The sequence below is a fragment of the Squalius cephalus genome (genome assembly GCF_949319135.1).
Source record: "Squalius cephalus genome assembly, chromosome: 4".
Lineage (NCBI taxonomy): Eukaryota > Metazoa > Chordata > Actinopteri > Cypriniformes > Leuciscidae > Squalius > Squalius cephalus.
Window position 1 is genome coordinate 23,554,451 of NC_137125.1, and position 23,544 is coordinate 23,577,994.

General features: G+C 37.9%; 1 protein-coding gene across 4 annotated transcripts; it reads left to right on the forward strand.

Annotated features, from left to right (window-relative positions):
- Positions 1-8,004: 8,004 nt before the first annotated feature.
- LOC307157395 (uncharacterized protein) lies at positions 8,005-23,344 on the forward strand. 4 transcript variants are annotated; one of them, XM_079869318.1, is made up of 4 exons: positions 8,005-8,102; positions 13,077-13,211; positions 14,177-14,292; positions 22,102-23,344. In XM_079869318.1, the coding sequence occupies exons 3-4, from the start codon at positions 14,217-14,219 to the stop codon at positions 22,947-22,949; spliced, it is 924 nt and encodes a 307-aa protein (XP_079725444.1). In that variant the 5' UTR covers positions 8,005-8,102; positions 13,077-13,211; positions 14,177-14,216; the 3' UTR covers positions 22,950-23,344. The 4 variants fall into 4 exon arrangements, with proteins under 4 accessions (XP_079725444.1, XP_079725445.1, XP_079725442.1 ...); XM_079869319.1 differs by having other exon boundaries at positions 14,185-14,292; XM_079869316.1 differs by lacking the exon at positions 13,077-13,211.
- The last annotated feature ends 200 nt before the right edge of the window (positions 23,345-23,544 follow it).

Sequence of the window (23,544 nt, forward strand, 5' to 3'; positions counted from 1 at the left end):
TGTCTTGGCTCATCCTCTGGGACCTCTGCCTTGTGCCCTAGCTAAAGGGGATGGGTCTCTATGCAAGACAAACAAGGCAGCTTTGGCCAGAGAGTTGGAGAAGAGCGTGTCCCTAGCTGAGGAAATCCCAGAGCCATCAACAACCATCATTGATGGAATGAGCCTGTTACAGAAACTGAAGGGCCAAGACAAGACCTTTGCACAGTTGGGTGTCACAGCTCTTGACAAGGTGCTGCACGAAGGGGGGAAGAGCCAGCGTATAGATGTTATCTTTGATGTGTACAAGGACATGTCGATCAAAGATGCTGAGAGGGCTAAGAGAGGCACAGACACAGGAATTCAGTTCAAGAACATTGTGTCAGGCCACAAGATCCAGCAGTGGAGGAGACTGCTCTCCAGCGCTACCAACAAGACAAGCCTGATCGCCTACTTGGTTGAAGAATGGAAAGAGCCCAAACACAGAGAGAAGCTCCAAGATAAGACTCTGTACCTCACATGTGGCGAAGACTGCTTCAAGCTGGATAAAGAGCACTGGGAAGAGGCAACAGAGCTGAAATCATCACAGGAGGAAGCGGATACGCGCATGCTTTTGCATGCTCTTCATGCAGCAGAGTCGGGCTACAAAGCGGTGATCATCACAGCTGACGACACAGATGTTCTGGTTCTGGGTGTGGCCTTCAGCAGAGATATCCCATGCCCACTGTTCCAGAAGAGCGGAACCCAGAACAGAATGAGGTACACTGACATATCCAAATTGCGCCAGTCTCTCAGCAGCAGTTCCGCAGATGCCCTGCTCGGCACGCATGCCTTCACTGTCAGTGCATTTGCGGGACGTGGCAAAGTGGGTGCCCTGAAACAGATGAAATCACAGGAAGATTGCCGAGAAGCCTTCCTGGAGCTCTGTCGGTCATGGGCTGTGTCTGATGAGCTGTTCAAGAAGCTGCAGGCAACCACCTGTAAGATGTATGTGCCATCAACCAGCACTGCAGAGGTCAACGCTCTTCGCTACCAACTATTCTGTGTCAGGCGAGGAGAGGTTGAATCCAGCCAGCTTCCTCCATGCGAAGATTGCCTCCTCATGCACGGCATCTGAGCTAACTACCAGGCTGCTATCTGGAGGCGGTCTCTGCAAACCATGCCGGCTGTGCCGAGTCCCGAGGAGCATGGGTGGAACACAGATGAAGACGGGCAGCTGACAATCCAGTGGATGCGAGGCACCCCAGCACCTGATGCCGTCCTGCAGCTATTATCCTCCAAGTGCACCAGGTCATGCAAGCTGCCTGATTGCACGTGCCTCGCCAACAGCCTGAGGTGCACCAACCTGTGCAAGCTGCAAACCTGTACTAATCAACCTTGTGAGGAGGAGCCCGCTCCACAGCTGTCAGAGTCTGATACCGAAGACGATGATGACTAGTACTTTATTGAAATTTTGTGATGATTTTGTAATGACCGTTGTTTTCACCATACATTAAACATTGTGTTTTTCTAATCTTTGACTGGCTCATCAATCATCGTCTCAATGCTCTTTCATGATATTGTGGTATTGCGGTTTGACATGCTAATACTCCCAAATTTAGCCATGTATTTTGGAATTATTGCTTTTATCTCATTATTTCACTAATTTAGAACCTACTTTATTCGTGATGAATGAACCACTTGATAAATTATCAACTGGATGAACCAGATTATATCCATGGAAGGTACTTTTACTATTTCTTTCACTGACAGGGGTCAGTCATTTCAAGCAGTCATAACCACTACTAAGCTGCCAGTTGGCAAGGGTTATCATGTCAAAACATTATCTAGGGGTGCATAGGATGTAAAAAATCGCAACTAGAATTTGCCCACCCAGATGGTACCAATACGTGAAATTTTGGGTCTTGGCCCAAGGACTAACAGACATTTGAAGCAGTTTTATTCACCGCCTGCGGTTCCAACGCACGACCGTGAACCTTTATCGTTGGGACTGCTCCATCCTTAAAGCGGCAGTCGGCAAGTCTGGCAGATTGAGTGGACTTAGCCAAAATTTTTAATGTTTACAACTCTCATGCCCCTCCCCCACTACCAACGAGTACCCGCCCATCGTCAGTGCATGTGTACCTGATTTTCTGTGAACGCGTCCGTCTCTTCAGCATCGATCAACACCATGGACTCGGAGGTAGGCTGCCCTGGCTAATCTATCCATAGATAGCAATAACCGAGGAATTGGAAGCTTGTTAGTAGATTTTCTCTCCGCCATCGCGCTTCGTACAATCTTCAGGCGAACTTCAGGCATGTCGTGTGCATGTGATATTGTAATGTGCACATCTGCGCGAGGGAGGGGGGATCTGTGGCGTGTGCACGAACTGTGATTGACAGTCAGATCTCACACCCCCCTGCGCTGATTGGACCCGATGAGACGGGAGCGGTGGATTTTTGCAAAACAAATAACACGCTCCAGGTGGAGTTAGAAGCTCGGGGTTTTTTCTAAAACCACCTTATTTATGTTGTTCTGTCGGATTATAGTGTCAATTTCACTTAATTTGATCAAAAAAATGTTGCCGACGGCAGCTTTAAGCATTAGACGATCTGCAAATCCGGCGTCGAACTGGGCCTTGTTTATAAAACAATCATCGTTGAAATGCAGGGAACAGGGAACTCCGTTGATGCTCTGGAAAAACAAACTCGATCCACTGGTCCCTTAATGCTGGGTTCTTTGGGAATCTGTGCAGGGTTGTCTTGCACTGGCAACCAAAAACACACTTCTTTCTTTGACATCGCGAGCACAACGCTTTGATGGGCGTACTGCTTTCGCTCTCTCGCTCGTCGCTCTGGTGTACGGGTGCGCGCGCGCCCTTCCGGGAGAAGTGCCCCTAGGACCCTTATAAGGAAATTCCGCTCCATCTGACGTCACACAGGCCCATACTCTGAAAAAACTTTCCGAAACTTGTGACAAACCGGAAGGAGTATTTTTGGCACAGAAATACTCCATCAAACATACAACTTAATTTTTGAAACTTTGTCCATGTTTAGCATGGGAATCCAACTCTTTAACAGTGTAAAAAACTCAGTATGCATGAAATAGCATTTCACCCCCCCTTTAAAATGGAAAAAATGCCAATATTGTGACGTTATATTTTTCTTTATCACCAATTGCAAAATGGACAACGATTTCCCATGATAATTAAATTAAGTAAATATTAAATAATCAAAAAGAGCTTTATTGCCAAGTAAGTTTGCACATGCAAGGAATGTTTTGATCTCAGAAGAAGCTTCCAGTTCACTGAGATGACAACAGTACACAGATAGTGAAATAACGATATAGAAATAAGATACACATAATATAATGTATAAATAAACAAAAAAGACTACATGAACATAAGACATTGTTAAGACATGTTAATAAGACATTGAGATGATTTGCTGGTACATAAAGGCTCTGAGGGACTTTATGGAAAAGTGTGAAAACATCAACAATGCAAATTTAAAAATGCAATTAAACTATGCAAAACATAAAAAGAACAAAGTAAATTCAATTCCTTTTAGTCTCTTCTTTATTCAGTATGTGTATGTGCCATTTTTAATACATGTGTATTTACAGCCTATGGCTCAAACATGAGGTTATTTCACAGATAGAATGGACCGTGATAAGAAATGTACTAGTTTATTTTATTAAAAAAATGTAAACAAACAGCATATATATATGTATGTGTGTGTGTGTGTGTGTGTGTAAAATCATAAAATTCTCACACACCTGTTAAAATTGTAAAAAAAAAAAAGATCTACAAAATTATTAAATAAAAGATCGTAATGAACAAATTAAATATTTTTATTAGAGGTGGGCATAGATTAATTTTTTTAATCTAGATTAATCTAGATTAATTTTGAAATTAATCTAGATTAATCTAGATTAAAATGGCTCATTTGAATTCTGCCGAAGGCATTCAGAGTATGTGTGCTATCCAAATAATGACTATAAAAGTAAGTCTTTGAGAACGGGTTTCTCAAGCCAGGTGGCGCATTAGACCAGGTGCTCATCTCCTGTTTCCAAAATGCATCACAAACTGCTTGAGAAAGCTGTTCTACTCATAGACTGTAAAAGGTTAACTACTGTACTGTTACCGTCCGTAGGCAACATTAGGTAGGCCTATGTTATTATCAACTACTATAGGCTATCAATTAGGGATGGGCGATATGGCCTAAAATACATATTGTGATATACATTGCAGCCTCTTGCGATAACGATATTATAATAAAACCATTTCAGAACAGGTTACACAGACCCTGCTAAACAACTGCTAAATGTTTTTTTTGTTGTTGTTTTTTTTGAAAGGGTGTATGTAGTTTTGAGAACATATATTGTGCAAAACTGTAAGTATACAACATAATTTTGCAGATAAATAAAATTTAAGTACACTAGCTGCAGAGACTTAAGTAGGTCTAATGTTTATTATGGCTTGGAGCTTATGAAACCCCACATTTAAAATTAGAATATTGTCTAACTGATGTCTTTTCAGTTAAAAAGAAACACAACAACGATTCTTAAAATCGGGCGCTTTTAATAAAAAGAGATTATGTGCTACACCACTCACTAAGATATATTGGGAATAATACGCGCGCGCTGGTATTCAGTTATATGTTTCGTTTTGAATTTGAGGTGGTAGAACGGTGTTGCACCAAAAACTGTGACCCATCAGATTCTGTGACCCAAGAGGGCGCTGCTGCACATCAAAATGTGTGACCTCACTATAACTGCCTAATAAATGAGTCAAACTTCAAAATACTGTTTTAGGGTTGATATAGCATTCCTTCAGACTAATATAGACACATGTTTAATTATTTAGAGACATCACAGACCCAGTACCACATAGGTCACAATATATGATAGGTCACAAAATATGATAGACAGCTGTCAAAATGTGTGACCTCACTGTAACTGCCTAATAAATGAGTCAAACTTCAAAATACTGTTTTAGGGTTGATATAGCATCCATTCAGACTAATATAGACACATGTTTTATTAATTAGAGTCATCACAGACTCAGTACCACATAGGTCACAATATATGATCACAATATATGATAGGCAGCTATCAAAATGTGTGACCTCATAAGATGTGCAGCAGCGCCCTCTTGGGTCACAGAATCTGATGGGTCACAGTTTTTGGTGCAACAACTGATTAGTCGTGTGTTAACTTACCGAACTGTTACACCACACAGTCTACGTCGGACGGCTTAAATACAAACCAAGTCCAAATAATGGATGTTGCACGGATCTTTTACACCAGCTTTCACTTTCAGCCGTGTTTACTTAAGATGACGACGAATATGATGCGTTGCAGCCGGGTGTTCCTCGCGGCCGCGGGTAGATTGCGTCATCATAGCTTGTGTAGCTTGAGCCAGCTCCCAACGCTCCCAACCCAACTTGGAGAATAGATTAACGGCGATATTTTTTTTATCGCGCGATAAGCTGCGTTAACGCCGATAACGGCCCACCACTAATTTTTATATTCATAAAAAAACAAACAAACAAAAAAAACACTAAACTTAATCAGCAAAATACTGGAGAAAAGTAAAAATCAAACAACAAATGAAATTAAAATTGAAACGGTAACTACAATACAGAGATTAACAGGTTTCCAAAATCCTGCTGAAGAGGGAGAATGGGGAAATGGAGGTGGACGTTGAGGAAGAGGAGGATTCTCCTGTTGAACTGCCTCATCAGCAGCAGATGACCAAAAAAAAAAAAAACACAATACAACAGCTGTAAGAGTAAAAATCAAACAAAAAAATTAACAAGACAATGATAACTACACTACAGAGTTTAACAGGCTACATTAAATATTTCCATTTACCTAAATCCTGCTTGAGGAGGGAAAACGGGGAGGTGGATGTCGAGGAAGAGGATCCCGCTGATCCTGGAGGATGCCTGGGGGAAGAAAAATCATAGAAAAACAAAACGATGAAATGAGAAATATTGCCATTTTGTTTTATGAAGTGTTATATTTCTACTTACACAACTGCTCCAACCTGACGTCTCCACTCCGCTGTCACTCATTTTTGATCTTGCGATTTGATGAGTTATGGCAGGCAATGGGCATGTTCATTTACATCACAATGCCTTATGGGATTTGGAGTCTGTCGGATTCATACGTTAGTTCCAAGGGGCAACATTCTCATCTGAAAAATGAAGCCTACCCGGAAGTGCGAAAAACTGCAATACATCGAAAATCCGCTAGGGGAAGGTCCCAAAAGGGAGCAAATCTCCATAGCCCCCATGTTAAAATGTCCGTTTTCACAGCATAAATTCATGTTTTTACAGGTTGGTCCCATGGACTTTTATTGTATTTTTCGATAGGTTCCGAGTGCCTGACAACGGCGAGGGTAGTGAATTTTTTTCTAACTCGTTAGTTTAGATAGTATTTAGATATAAAATGTATGACAAATAAGGGCGTGGTTAACTTGATTGACAGCTTAGGCTGCGCCAACTGGAGAATGACAACATAAGAAGCGCCATTTTTTAACACATTTGAAATATAATACTACTGTTTCTGTATCATGAAATGTAGTTTTAAGAGTTTTTCAGGCGAGAATGTAGTTGTTTAAAGCTCAAATCTGTGGTTTATTTAAAGATTTATGAAAATTTTATCCAGTTGTGAGATCCAGCGATGATGACCGGGCGCTCGGCGCATGTACCCCGCCTGCAACAGCTTTTCCTCGGCTAGTCGTTCGCCGCTGACCCTGGCGTCTCTGTAGTGGTTAAACATGAGGTATAATTGTCTTGTGTATATCTAACGGGCGATTTTTGGTTTTGTGAATCTATAACTTGTTCCCTGGCCAATCGTTTTGGCTGAGGGGAAGTTTCATAACTTTATAAGCTATTTAACTTTACCATTGTATGGTTAGACTAGACAGAGCGCTGACTTTGTATGTTTGACTGAATTGTTTGCTTTATTTGTATAGCTTCTTATACCTTTTACTTATACTTTTATAATGGCTAATATTGATAAAACTGAAATTTAACAAAAAGAGACTGGGTTGAGTTTTGTCATTTTAAATTTTAATACAACGAAGATGATCTATAATGTTGTTTACTGCAAAATCTGTTGTTTAGTACAAATGCACATATTGCCTGGACCATATTAAAATGTTTAATATTTTTTATATTATATTTAAAACGAAAAGAGGCAGGTTTGTGTTTTATATTTTGTTTTTTTATAAATAGGCAAACGTTATGTGCAGTGAATATAATCAATACGCGTTGCCTGAACCACATTTGTGTGGCTATAATGTTTAAGATTTCTTTAAATGAAAACGAAAAGAGTTAGTATGGTGTTTTATAACATATTTCGTTGCCTAAAATACACAAAGATGACCGGAGTAGCACAGTGAGCTGAGTGACGCGCGCTGTGTCAGAAGGTGGGCGGGGTTAGGATTTCCCAAGATGGCGCCGCCCATACCCCCCATAAACAGCTTCAAAACCGTTCTTCAGAAAGTCAATGGGTGACGTCACAGACGCTTTGTCCCTTTTTTTTTACAGTCTATGGTTAGTTCATCAACTTAAACAAAAAAAGGGAGTGGCCTGTGATCTCAGAGAAGAATAGACAAACACAATTTAATGCTGCACATTAAATTAATAACACAGGGTAACATGTTAATAATGAATGTTGTGTATTTGTTTTGTGTTTTAAAAGTAGTCTATGGCCCTATAAGATTTATTTTTTAAAGACAAATCTTGTTTAGGCTATTGTATAACGGTTATTCTACGGTTCTTTCATGAAAAACTTGAAGCAAAAATGAACTGTTAGTAAACATTTTTTTTTAGCCCAAAACCTATTAAATATAGTGTTTGCATTCAAACAGACGGTTTTTCTTCTACATACTTTGGCAATTGTTTTCAGCACATAATTGAACAACGTATTTAAATATGTATTTCACTAGGATTTTCGACTCTGAATACCCCTGATATAATGTTTTATTATTATAGTATGTTTTTCTTTTTTTCTATGCACTTTTGTGATTTTAGACAAAGCAGCGCGAGCGGGACTCTTATTTTGGTGTGGCGATGTGATGTCACAAGGCGGCGCCGCGCTCCTACATCTCTTGTGATTCGGCTGAAGAAAGGTTTGTGTTTTTATGCATTTAAAGTATTTAAATCGATGCACACTGTTCATTCTTTTTTATAGTTTTTACAAGTGTTGTACATCAATTCATTATTTTTGAATGTAACATTGTAATGCTCATCTAGCATTAATAAACGTTATTGTTATTGAGTAAAGCGCGTCCACAAATGAATGATAGCAAAGGTGCATCTAATTTCTCGCCCCATATCGTGAATCAGGTGTTTAAAGTAATTTTCATTTCAATTAAAGTCTTATCTGACACCATTTTATTGTGACCTAAAATTTAGATTGAAATGCAAATGTTTGTTGGGCAATTTCTAAAAATGTACATGTACCCTGGATATAATAAAAGTGTAATCTGGTAAAATAAGTAGTAATGGGGCTGCACGATTTTCTTTCTTTTTTTCTGATCTAAATTGCGATTTACTATTATTAAAAAAAAAAAGAGCTACATGTTTGTTGTGGTGTTTTAACAGCACCAAAGAAAGACCAAGCATAATCACAAACTGTTATGATTATTTAAAACCACTAACATTGTGTAGCATTTTTTTATTCTTCAAATAAAGTTGTCATGATACAAACATCTGTCATGACAAATTCAGCAAATAACTGCAGTATCTTAAATAAAGTTAAATTCACAAATCTTAACCTTTTAAAGAATACAAACACTGGCCAAAACCTACATTAAGGTTGCAACAATAGCACTATTTGGATGTTAATTGTTTATCATGTGGACAAAGTATTTTCAGCTTTTACAGGGGTTAGTTTGTATTTTATTCCCATCCAAATCCATAATGTCAGTGTTTTTCTCTCACCACCCATGTAGAAATCCCCAGCCAAATTATCTACTTTTTTTTTAAACACTAAGGTCGTATGGTAATTTAATTGCCGTTCGAATCCAGATCTCTGAGTTTACTAGAAGAGATCACTTCAAAATTCACTGCTTAAATCCTTTTGACCGAACACCGTACAAAAACAGTTGCGCTTCACTGTAATTTGGTGTATGGACAGTGGACACACACTTTCACTGCTCTGACGATTTTATCAGTAAAATAGTTTAACAACTTACACCGCTCTATAGACCCTTTTACAGTTGGTAAACATGGTGACGTATTTGTGTGGGCGGAGCTTAGCTGGAGGCAGAAAGATCCCTCTGGCCGCTTCACTTACGCTAGTTTGCTAGTTTGCCAGTTTTGTTAGCTTGTTTTTTTAACAATGACTGGAGAAAATCTGATTTTGTCTTAATGTGCAAGCCACTGTCCAGGACCGCGATTGTTATTTGCAAAAGTTAATTTTAACGGACGAAACCAGATGACCGTACACGATCAGTCAATGGACGATCTGACAGGATTAACGTTAACGCTACCTCCGGTTGAGTGGCCTGACTTCTACACCTACCCGATAGAGAAACCGAGGGTAAAGAGAAACTGAGGGCATATATATATATTTAGATGCCTATAACTATGTGCTGAATGGTCATGTAAAGACTTGTGTGGTACGATCCGCAGTTCTGCCTAGCCAGCGCCAAGAAGACGACAATGTAAAGAGTGACACTACGGTGCAATTTTAATGATATGAATATTATCTAGAAATAAAAATTCCAGATACAGCATACTCATTTATCATCAATTCTTGCACTCAACAACACAACAAGATGACATTTAATAATAAAAATAATAATTTAAAGGGGGGGTGAAATGCTCATTTTCACTCAATCTCCTGTTAATCTTGAGTACCTATAGAGTAGTATTGCATCCTTCATATCTCCAAAACGTCTTTAGTTTTATTATATTTATAAGTGAAAGATTGACTGTACCGAGTCTTTCCGGAAAAAAACGAGCGGCTGGGGGCGGGCCGTGTGGGCGGTGTGCTATAGCTGTGCTAACTGATCTAACAACAACACAGAGAGACATTTGAAGTAGTTTACTCACCGTGACTGCTCGATCCTTAAGCATTAGACGATCTGCAAATAAGTCGATCTGGGCTTTGTTTATAAAACAATCATCGTCGAAATGCAGGGAACAAAGAGTCGTGCACAACCTCCGTTGATGCTTCGAAAAAACAAACTCCATCCACTATTCCCTTAACGCTGGGTTCTTTGGGAATCTGTGCAGGGTTGTCTTGCCCTGCCAACCAAAAACCCACTTCTTTGGTGACATTGACTTCCCTAAAAGCCGAACATAGCGCTTTGAGGTAACGTACTGCTTTCGCTCTCTTCTCTCTCTGGTCTGCGAGTGCGCGCGCGGCCGCGGAGAAGTGCCCTTAGGACCCATATAAGGAAATTCCGCTCTATCTTACGTAAGACAGAGCCATACTCGAAAAAAACTTTCCGAAACTTGTGACAAACCGGAAGGAGTATTTTTGGAACAAAAATACTCCTTCAAACGTACAACTTAACTTTTGAAACTTTGTCCATGTTTAGCATGGGAATCCAACTCTTTAACAGTGTAAAAAACTCAGTATGCATGAAACAGCAATTCACCCCCCCTTTAAGCTTCTTATTATGTAGCCGAATCTGTGCTGGTTTGTATTGGCCGCCTCCAGTATTCTGTTTGTTTTGCCTCCAGCTAGTGCCGTGACGTAACTGTGACGTCGGCTCAAAAGGGTCTACAATAATTTGAAAGTGATTGCAGTACCAGTTTTGGCCACAATCTTACATACGGCTCCTTTAAGTTGTTAATTTCTCACTGGTGAGGAAAAAATGGCACTGTTCTTTGAGCAGATCAACATATAGTTTCACTATTTGTGAGCGACACAGACTGAGGTAATTCTTCACATTCTCTCTCTCTCTCTCTCTCTCTCTCTCTCGCATTAGTTTGCTTTCAGTGGCTCGAGTATCCTTTACTAGCTGTAAGATGATGTTTTGGAATTAGCAATGGTGGTGTGGGATGAGATGCGTAAGAAATTAGTCTGACCTGACATATCTTGAAATGCATCATCTGAAGTAGGGCTGGGCGATATGGAGCAAAAAATATATCTCGATATATTTTGCTATATCTCGATATACGATATATATCTCAATATCTTTACAGGAAAAATAACCCCCCAAAAACTACTGCAAAAACAAATATGCCAAATACCACAAAGTCTTTTTTTTATTGAAGTGCAAATAGGTAGGCAGTTCATGTATGAACAAAGTGTTTCTGCTACATTTAAAAAAAAAATAAAAAATCCCTGCATACAAAAATAATAATTTAACTGTAAAATAAAGGAAGAAATAATACATATTGCACTATTTTTAATAAACCTGTATATAAATATCATTACTAATTTTGGCAAATAAATTTAAAAAATGCCATATATCCCCCAAAAACTGCACAACTGTAGAGTAAAACATTAATTTAAAAAAAAGTTATAAAAATGCGTCTAAAAACTGACATGATTGTTACAAAATCACACTGTCTGGGGCCTCTGGAGAACTCAGAACAACTGCTAGCATAAAGTTTAAGGTAAAAATAACTGCCATTAAATTACAGTATCTTACTACTATGCAATTAGATAAACTGTTCATTCATTACATCACTTTACCTCTGTCTTTATCCTCTTCTCTTCTTTTTGGCACTGTATCTATAGCAGAATAGGTAGGCTAACGCTAATTTATAATGTGTCATGTAAATTCGGCCATCCGTCACAATCAGGAAACTTTCACCGTGTCTAGACCTGGCGCGAGCTGCCAGGCCCGTTTCTACAGGGGAGCATGTTAAGTGTGAGTGATGTAAACTAAGCACTTGTAAATTAAGCGCCCTCAAACAAAAGCAATGCGGCGAGAGGCGACGCTACACAAAAAATTACCAACAACAACTGATCGCGCGCGCGCGCTGTTTCGGACGCACTTCAAGCACTCGCTGGGCGGGGAAAGATATGTGACTTGGTTGAATGAGACAACACGCGAGGGGAGGGGGAACAAAAGCAAGCAGGCGGAGGACGGCAACGGCGAGCACAGCACATAGAAGGCAAACAAGCAAAGTGGCGAAATCAGAATTAAATATAAACAATATATCGATATATACGATATGTCAAAATCCATATCGAGTTTAAAAAATATCTCGATATATCGTAAATATCGAGATATCGCCCACCCCTAATCTGAAGGATGTTTTATGGTGTGGTAACCATAGTATAAGTGGAATAATTGACTCCGGGCCATTGAAATATTTGAAAAATAACGCGCTTTGCGTTGTGGCCGCATTTCCACCTTGGGTGCGCATTATTTTTCGAATAATTTAAAGTATGACGTTTGTAAACAACGACTCTTTAATTCAAAATCCTCACAGAAGAGATGAACAGTAAGACTTTAATATGATTCAGCTGTCTGCTTGGGCCAGATGTCATGTTGTTGTGTAATAGTCCACCTCTTTCAGCTCAGCTTTAAACCTGATAGCATCTCAGATCTATTTGATGTCTGTATTTACATCTGTAAGATTTTTTTTTTTATATATATATATACAACAATAAGATGTTTATCAGATGTATTTACACAGCAGATATTTTCCAGATCTTTAGTAGATATCTTACAGACGTACCTGTGCTATCTGCTTAGATTTGCTTAGATGTCAGTCGCGATGGTTGCGACAGTGTGTTCATCGGTGGACCTTGTGGCCATGCATTCATAATAGATTTGTCTGTGATACTTCTACAGGTGTTGATACAGGTTGTTTGTTGCCTCGCGAGGTCAACACAGACGTTCGGCAGATTTTACACAGTACTTGCCTTTGAAGTACATCAGAACTTCAAAATCCAAAATGACTTTGCTCTTTTACAGACACACTTTGTTGTGGAGTTGAACTGCTCCCGCTCATCTTTTCAAAATGCCGTTCTTGGCTCTTTCAATCAGCATGTGCAGTGTTAAAGGGGTCATGAATTGAAAAATCAATTTTTCCTTGGAACTTTTGATATTACTCATCGTAATATAAGAATATCCTGTAAATTTCGGAGCTGAAAACGTCCTTCATCAAATAAAAGCTTTTATTAACAGCTGGATCATCAAAAGCGGGATCTGCGAATTGGCCTACCTGTGATGTCAGAGAGTAGCGAACCGCTGCCTCAACAGAAGAAGACCAACGCCTAATTCTGTAGCCCTACCCACCGATTCGCCCATGACATGTAATAGGTAAATAACATAGGCCTACATTGTACTAAACCGGATAGAGCTACCAAGCAATAAAAATGCCACTGAAGATTACAAAATATTGTGCCGTGCATGGTTGTGAAAGAACAAGCTTCCTTCGGATTACAATTTAGGAATGCGTGGTTGAACTTGATATGGTATGATAATGGTAAGACATTGTGCGTTTGTTCGCTTAATTTTACCGCAGATTCTTTTGTAAACAAGACACAGGCAGATTTGCAGACAGAATGAGATTAAAAAACCATGCTGTGGCTTCTATATTGGATCTGACAGGAACGATGCAACACTTGGGCATTAAAAAATGTTTTTTACATGTGCTAGTATTGCATTGTTACATATCGTTTGATATCTACTGATTGTGTATGTGTCTAACCAGTCACAGAAGGATCCAACTATGAAGGACGTATTGTCCTGTGATTCGTGATCACACTCTGGGTCTAACATGTAGGCGAATCATTCCGATTGCCACTTTTCCACATTGGAAGTTTTCAAAACTATTCCCCACGTGAACTGACGGTGGACTCGAAACTCATAATATGCAAAACTGTTATCCAATCATAGCATTGGGTGTTTGCTTCCAAGTCTTCAATGTGGCACACCCATAAAAACCAGGGTAGAAAATAGCTTATTACTTATTCATGTTGTTTTTGAATGTAAAAAACATGCGAACGTAATAAGTTGACCTCAGACAACAGTTTAAAAAAAAAAAAAAAAAAACTTTTTAAAAAGCCAGTTCATGACCCTTTTAAAATGCCCCCTATTGGTTAAACTCTGCGTCAAACGGTAAAGAAACAGGATGCAAACCTTCAACGGCTAAGTGGTTGCTTGTTACCATATCCTTGCAGCCCTATTAAGTAATCTACAAATCATTACATAGAGATTGAGACGCACACAGAGTTTTGATTTATTTTTCTTTCTGTTAATTATTCTTATCTTCAATATGACAGAAACTCAGGTTGGAGCAACTGAGATCCACATGACATAAAGATGGCGTCTATTAAAGAGGAGAGTGAGAACATGAAGATTGAAGAAGTGAAACATGAAGATACTGAGACACAAACAGGTTGGTTTCATTCTCAAAGCTGAACTCAGTTATTGATCCTTATTAAAATGTCCAGCTCTACAGAAATTTGTGATATTTTTTAAAGTTAATATTGCATCAAATGCATTCATTAAAGGATGCTATTTCCACTACACCAGTGAGACTGGGCTAAACAGAGCACAATGCTGTGACTTCACATGACTAAATAAAGCCCAATTTAAAGTCAGTTAGGTTTTATATAAGAGTGGCCACAGTTGGATTCTTGGACACCACCTTCACCTTACTGGCCTTTGTTCCCCTCTCAGAGTTCACACCAATGAAGTGCCTAAATGTAATAACAGAGAAATTTAAGATATTAGGTGAGGTAAGTAAAGATTAATTGCACTCAAGACAAACCACACTGCATTCACCTCATCAGAGGTGGGTAGTAACGAAGTACATTTACTTCGTTACATTTACTTGAGTACTTTTTTAGAAAAAATGTACTTTTAAGAGTAGATTTGAATGTGGGTACTTTTTACTTTAACTCGAGTACATTTCTAATGAAAAAACTGTACTTTTACTTCGTTACATTGGGTGACGTTCCTCTCGTTACTTTATTTTAATGCAATATGTGTTGTTAAATGCGTAGTTTATTCCAAGCGCGCTGTATCTTTTTTCTGGACTTGAGCGATGCTCAATTCACAAATGAATCACTCTTTTGAGTCGATTCTGTTCAAAGACTTCATCAAACAAATTAGCAGATCTGTCTAAGTCGGTTCGCGAATCAGTTTGAATGATTCAGTTCCTGATTCTGTTCAGTTCCCTGCACGCACTGAATCATCTGAAGCGCTTTCAATTCACACTGGACTCGGAGTCGTAACAGGAAGATTTAAGCACATCAAGAGCGTTAGATGAAGTGGCCGTTGACCTACAGTACAGTCAAGTGAGAGCAAATCTTCAAATGCATCATATATTTGCCAGCGATGAAGATCTTTATTAGTTGAACATCTTCGTATGCTGTCTGTGAATGAATGATTCCACAGGACGATATATTCGATTTCATTTCACTCAGGTAATACATTTTACAACCAAACAGATTATTACGCCACGATACTAGAAAGTATGACATTACCCGTTTTTTTGGACATATACATTAATTTACATTAAATAAAGCTACCATTGTTCACAGTTTATGAACACCCGCCATCCCGCGTTATTGTGTGTATTGTTGCGCAGTGGCGTGCGAACTCGACTTGAAAACGAATGCCTTTGCCTGCCATAGACACAGTTAACCAGTTTAAACATGCTTGCAGAAATATACATTTGATTATATTTTGGAGAACAGTCAGAAGAAGATCCGTCGATGTACTTTTATTTGTTTTTTTTGTTTTTTTTTTGTGTTCAGATGTTCAGTAGCAGTCATGAGCGCGAGCACATGTGAAGAGTTTTTAACTCTTCTCTGTCAATACATGCCTTATGCAACACTCTGCAGATTCACTTTATTTCGACATTGTCTAATAATCCAAATGTAGTTGTATAAGTTACTATTATACAAACCAGAGGACAGGCAATGATTTTCGAGCTATACAGATGGCAGAAATAATGCTTACGTCTCTCTTCTGTTTTTGTTGCAAAGATAGCTGATAATAATAGTCATTTAAATAAAGAAATTCTAAATAATATAATTTTATATATATGACAACTTCAGAGGCGGGGGCCTCTGGGTGCCATCTGACATTTTCTTCTGGAAGGGCATTTTTATCGGGCTTGTATGTTTGTGTTCACACTTAAATGACAATGAAATATAGCCTACCTATTAATTGTCATTAAAGTGAAATTACTGAACTTGAATATGCAAGCTTGATAGAAGTGATTGTTTTGGAGGAGGGTTTTGGATGGCGCTCAGAGGCTTTTGCATCATGAAGTCTTCATATGCCTATATGATCCGAAGTAACTAGTTACTCGCTACTTGAGTAGTTTTTTCATTGGATACTTTTTTACTCTTACTCAAGTAACTATTAAGATTATTACTTTTACTTTTACTTTGAGTAAATATTTCTATAAGTACTTGTACTTTTACTTGAGTACAGTTTTTAGATACTCTACCCACCTCTGCACCTCATACATCTTCTAAGCTGCTGCTATAATGCCAGTATCCTGAACAGAACTGGAAAGAGGGGCAAAATGTCCGAACAATATTTAGGGCTAGCAGAGGATTTACCTTTTGAACAAACTCCAATGTCCTTCCAGCTTCCTCTTGGTATTGCAAGTTGAAGACATGGTAGGTGGCGAAAACTGCACTAAGTCCTGAGATGAAGTTTGGTGGATGCCTTCACAGATGTGGTTTTCAATGCTGATCATCCAAAGTTCAAAGTTTTATTTGCCATTTGCAGAGCACAAAAAGAATTGTACACATACATAGGAATTGTACTGCATCACCCTTAGAGTCAATATATATATCCAACCTCCAAGTGTGACTTCATCACCAGCAACAGACAACAATTATAGTTAGTGTCCCGAAACTGTATCAAATATGGGTATCGGCACCCTATCTATGCATTTTCAATGTAAACAGTATACAGCGTATTATACCCTATGTTTTCTCATCAAAGCTCAAAGTGCATTCAGGGAAACCACCTTCCAAAGGTGACAGAAATGCTCTTTTTATTTCAATTAAATAAATTAACTATATTTTAGTTCGATCATGTTTTTTATTTAATATTTTGTATTTTGGGAGGATTTTATGGTACTAAATTATATTTATTCTGTATAATCCATTTATTCACTTTTGAGCATAGACCTGAAAATTTCATTTCCAACTTAAGTCTGTGCTCTAAGGCTGCATTTACACTGCAGGTCTTGATGCCCAATTCCGATTTGACGACCCACTTACATCATCTTTAAAAAGTGACCCGTATCCGATATTTGCATTTACACTATACACTGCCAAAACAACCAAATGTAGACTTTCTGACCCGGAAAATGAAGTAAAACAGCCCAATATGCAATGGATGCAGAAGCAGACAAAATTATTATAATGATGCGCAGATCGCGGTTATATCCGCGTGGGCTCTGCGGATAATCTGCAGATCGGGCGAGTCAAGTAGGCTAATAAAAATAAATTCTGATTAATTTCGGGTGGGTCGCGGGTGGATATGATAAATCATTATTAACGAAAATATTAACTACATTCTCTAAAATATGAGTATGTTCCATTCCAGTTTAAGTTTCAAGGGAGTAAAGCCTGTTTATGCCATTAAGAAAATGAAATTCTGTCAAATAAATTTCGTTTTAAAGAAATGTTCATTTAAAAGCAGCGCTCATTCATCAGTGTATTATGTTACCATTAGAGATGCGCGCATCAACCGTCGCCTCGAGTCCGCTGTTGAAGGTGATGATCATCCATTTATCCTCACGCGTAACAACACATACGAATACATAATTTGACCATCGGGTACGGATACTTACTCGCATTTACTGGGGAATATCCGATTTGTCTGCTTACATGGCACACGCAAATGCATGTATCCAATTCATATCCGATTTATTACCACATATGAATGAGGCCTGAATCCAATCTGAGAAAATCGGAATCCATGCGTTTTTTTCCTGCTTACACTTTCACCGGTCATATCCGATCTGTGCCACATGAGAGGAAAAAATCGGAATTGGGTCACTTGAACCATGCAGTGTAAATGGGGCCTAAAAGTATTCAAGACAGTTTAAGTTTGGTCTCTTTTTGACAGATTATTGCGGAAGTGAAAAAAGTTTAAAAAAGTGAACTTAAAAAGGTTACTGAATTTTACATTTATTGTTTTGAAAAATGCACAAAAATACTATTTTCAAACAAGTTTTGTTCCAAATTTCTGCTTGATTTTTTTTTTTTTTTTTTTTTTTACAAAAAAATTGCTTTTAATTATTTTTTAATTATTACTACTAATAATATAAAAAATATATTAAGTAATAATATAATAAAGATATAAATGTAGAATTGTGTGAAATATATTATGAAAATTGGCTAGCAATTTCGACAAGCAAATACCAAGAAATAGGTTGCAGCAGTTTGTCTTTGAAAAATCCGCGATGGGACTGAGCTCGAATAGCTTCAGCATCAGCGACTTTTTAGTGTATGAAATCACTGTCAATCAAAAGGAGATGCAGTCTTTCGACAGACCCTCCAATCATCACGCAGAAGCCCGGAGTCCAGGCCAGCCCACTCCTCATTCACCCCCAGAGAAGCTGAGCGTCCATGGGCGGGACATAATCGCAGCATTTATCCAATGACCATCTAGTTTCGAAGCACTGAAAAAAAACTGTTCAATGTTGAAGTCAATGGATGCTGGGCTTCAACGGGGAAATGCACTGTGACGCTACAGGAATGTATGAGAATCGAGTCAGCCAACCTGCTATATGTAGCTGATTCTGAACGAACTCGTCTTTGAGATGAATGTGTTGTAATGCATTTTTAGTAAATAAAATGTTAACACAATAGTACATATTTGACCATTATTTTTTTGACATTATAGGGGAAGCTGAGCTTCCCTTGCAGTCTTAAAGTATGTAAAAAAAATGTAACCTTTTCCAATCATCAGGTTTTTTTTCACACAGCAAGTACCAAAACCTTTACCAAGTTTCGTACCATTCCGATTAAGTTAAAAATTCTAAAACAAAATAAAACGTAAACATTTTTGGTCAAAAATGTCAAAAGAGCACCAGAGGGTTAAAAGATTCATTAGGCAAAAAAAATACAAGTTAGCACACGTCTGACAAAAATATTGCTGCAGTAGAACATATGTTGCAAGATATCAATTTACTATGGTCTATAGACCGTAACAGCTAAACAATCTTACTATTTTAACACAAATAATCTTTAATTTTTTATGCATAATGGCAGCTAAGTAACTTTAGTGCACATTATGATAATCCAAACAATACATAGTCAAATATATATATATATATATCAAATATATCCCAGTCCCTAACATACAGTATAATTTACAACAAATCAACGGATGATCACGCATACCTCGGACATTTGATTAGATCTCAAAATTACTATGGAATTATAAGGTTCTATCTGCGTTCTGAGCAGCTTTGACATTGTGCTTCAAAGTTTTTGCATCCCATACTCCTTTGTGGATGGATCTTTTTTGATTTCTAAAAAAAAGTCCCAAAATGTATACAACTTTATAAAAAAGAAAAAAAGAAGAGTCCTTACCATGTTGAATATTCTTTTGTTACATTATTATATTATTTGATGATTCTGTCAAATAATCAGTTGTTAAAATATGAGAAATCTGAAATGTGACAAAATTGTATTGGTTTTCAAACTGTTTTTTGTTTTCATGTAAAAAAACAACAACAATTTGTTGTTTTTTTTGGTTTTTGACGTGCATCAAGATTTCACTTTTCAGTGCAACAGCAACACATTTAAACACTGGTACACCAAAGACAACTTGCAAAGACCCATCAACTAGGTACACATACAGACCAATAGAATACAAGCCAATAAAAATGTTCTGCCATAAAGCTGCCTTATGGCTCGTTTTCACCGAGCGGTTATGCAATTATTTCTGTTTCCACTGTCAAAAGTTGTGAATGATACCAAAATGCCGAACTTCCGTTGGGGTACCTAGCACAGTGGTACGGTACTAAAGGGGGGAGCTAGACTCACTGCAGAACGTTGATTAGTTGACAGAGTATCGTCAGCTACAAGGGGAATGACAACATAAGAGGCGCCATTTTTTTTAAATACAGTTGAAATACAATACTACTGTTATTGTGTCACAAAATGTAGTTTTAAGAGTTTTTCAGGCGAGAATGTAGTTGTTCAAAGCTCAAATCTGTGGTTTATTTATAAAGATTTAAGAAAATTTGATCCAGGTTATGAGATCCATTCCAGGTGATCACCGGGCGCTCGGCGCTCATGTACCCTAGAACAGCCTTTCCTCGGCTAGTCCTTCTGATGTTTGCCGCTGACTCTGACGTCTCTGTAGTGGTTAAACATGAGATATAATTCGTCTTGTGTATATCTAATGGGCGATCTTGGGTCTCGTGAATCTATAATTTGTTCCCTGGCCAATCGTTTTGGCTGAGGGCTGAGTGAAGTTTCATAACTTTATAAATTTAGGCTATTTAACTTTTTAATGTTAGACTAGAGCGCTGATTTGGTATGTTTGACTTTTGATTGTTTGCTTTATTTCTTATTGTATAGCTTCTTGTACCTGTTACTTATACTTTTATAATGGCTATTATTGATAAAACTGAAATTTAACAAAAAGTGACAGGGTTGAGTTATGTCATTTTTAATTTTATTACAGTGAAGATGATCAGAGTACAAATGCACATTTTGCCTGGACCATATTAATATGTTTCATATTTTTTTAAATTTAAACGAAAAGAGGCAATGTGGTGTTTTGACATATTTTGTTTTATTGTTGCTTAAAATGTACATACAGAGATAACCGGAGTAGCAGAGCGAGCTGATTGACACTTTCAAGAAAGCGCTGTTCCATTTGCAGAATTACCGGACTCACGTCCTCGGGAGTCATTCTCCTGAGTCCAAACTTTGCGTACTTGGTATTGAGAAACGCCTAATGTCTGCGCTTTTTTTCTTGTGACAAACAGCCAAAGAACAAGATCTGCTGTATGTCATCCATTGTTGTTTTCTATGTCGCTTTCTTCTTTGCGCGAAAATGACGTTGATCGCTTCTTCCCGGAATAGGCTACACCACGCCAATCAAGTAAGGGTACTGTTGGTGGTGGAAACGCAAGCCGGATCAGGGTTTACCATCTTGAACAGTACTGTACCGTACCGCTCGGTGGAAACGAGCCATTATATCCCCTCTCATGGAATCTCATATTGTTAAATCAGAAATGTATCAGTTATCGGACCGGACCGGACCTAACTGTTGTATAAATGACCGTAATGACCAAACCTATTTGAAGATGGTCTCTTAGGGACTTGACAACCTCTGGCGTTGACATCAATTGAATGGAATGCCTCCAAGATGTCAGAATACTTAGACTGGCATGACTCCCAGTCCACATTTTCCTGACATTTTGCCGCTTTTTTAGTCCAGAATCACTTGTAGTAATAAAGAAACCTCATTGTCCATCCAGATAAAAAAGTTCAATGCTTTTGCCATCTTGATTGTTTGTATTCCCCGCTCTGTAAGAATGTGTATGTGCACGTAGTGTTCCTTACAAAGTGACATCACCAACTACTGGCCTGTAATGCATAATACAGCGTTTTTTGTCATTTTCGTCCATCCGTCTGAACGGGGATTTCTTTTTGACAACATTGCCGTTTGTGCAAAGAAAAATCTTCTCCGTTTTTACTACATCTTTGTCGTGTAATCGAGTAATTTAACTTGACCTGTGTTTTTTTTTTTTCCTATTCATATATCAGCAGCTGCCTATATTCTGTATGGTTATTTAGATACACAGCTTTTGCTGCGAGACCATGTGCAAGTTAAAGGATGCTGCCTGAAAGTGTGTGTAATAAATTTAAATTAGTTGAATAAAAAATATGTATTTTTAAAATGACTTTTTTGTAATGTCTATTCAATACTTTTCACATCTTGCACAATAATGACTTTCAATGATCTTTTGGGGGTTATTTCTCTGCCAAGGGTGTAATTAGTTTACGATTTAATTAATCTGCACATGTAACTCTTTGAAATAAAACTTTTAACACTCTCTTTTCAGTAGCTTAGTGTGTAGAGGATCTAGTATACTCATTGCTGGTTACTAATACCATTGATGGTATTTGTTTTGGATGCTTTTATGTTTAATTTCTGTTGCTTTGTCATTAAAAAGGGTTAACTCGTATTTGTTTTGTTTTAGACAAGCTGATGCAGCTGAAAGAGGAGAGTCAAGAACCAAAGGAAATTGAAGTGAAAATTCAGAATGAGAAAGATCAGGATTTTATAAACGGAAAAAACTGTTTTGGTTGCTCAAAGACAAAAAAGACTTCCTCACGAAAAAGAGGTCAAAAGGCCAAAACCAGACGTCATTTTAACTGCCAGCTGTGTGAGAAAAGTTTCACTCATAGAGGGAACCTTAATGTCCACATGAGACTTCACAAAGGAGAGAAGCCTTTCACCTGCCAACAGTGTGGAATAAGTTTCACTCAAAGAGGAAACTTTAACGTCCACATGAAAATTCACACTGGAGGAGACGCTTTCATCTGCAATCATTGTGGGAAGAGCTTCTCACGAAAAGGAGGTCTCAAGACTCACATGAGAGTTCACACTGGAGAGAACCCGTTCACATGTGATCAGTGTGGAAAGAGTATGAGATTTAAAGCCACTTATAATAAGCACATGAGGATTCACTCAAGAGGAAACAGTTTTACATGTCATCAGTGTGAAAGAAGTTTCATAGACAGCAGTCACCTTAAGAATCATGTAATAACTCACATTGGAGAGAAGCCTTTCATGTGTCATCACTGTGGAAAGACTTGTAAAAACAAAGCAAATCTTGACGTTCACATAAGAATTCACACGGGAGAGAAGCTTTACATCTGCCCTCAGTGTGACAAGAGTTTCACTTTTAAAGGAAACCTAAAGATTCACATAAGAGTTCACACAGGAGAGAGGCCTTTCATGTGCCCTCAGTGTGGAAACAGTTTTATGTATAAAAGAGACCTGAAACGTCATATGCACACTCACTCTGACAAGAAACTGGAATGATCTGTGCATGTGGGTTAGTAAAAGGAGCAATTTCAAAACACTTGTGCATTCACTTAATTTACTCAAAATATTAGATAAGCTTGTCTTGCTGTAAACGGCCACAATGTAAATGAATGAATATATATATATATATATGTATATATAATGGAACTGAATAAATAGTGAATTTGGTTAAACAAAAGTTTTATATATAATATATTTGTGTGTATATGTATGTATATATATGTGTGTGTGTGTGTGTGTATATTATACATTATATAAAAGCAAACTTTTATGTTAGATACGATTATGCGACAGCACCTATAAGAACACATTGTATTAAACTTTCACTAATAATAATGCTTTGTGTGTTTTAGTGAAAATTTATATAGGTGGGATTGGTTTATTTAGTGATTTTTCTATTACAATCATTGGCTTCTGATTCATACATTGAACTTTCATTTGACATGAAATGATTCAGTCTTATTGTCATTTTTTTTACCCTATTATTAGTTAAAAATAAATGTTCTGTATTAAAGACCTCCTGTGGTGAAAATCCAGTTTTTAATGTTGATTATATGTCTATGTGGTGCTTTAATACAAACCATGTGCGATT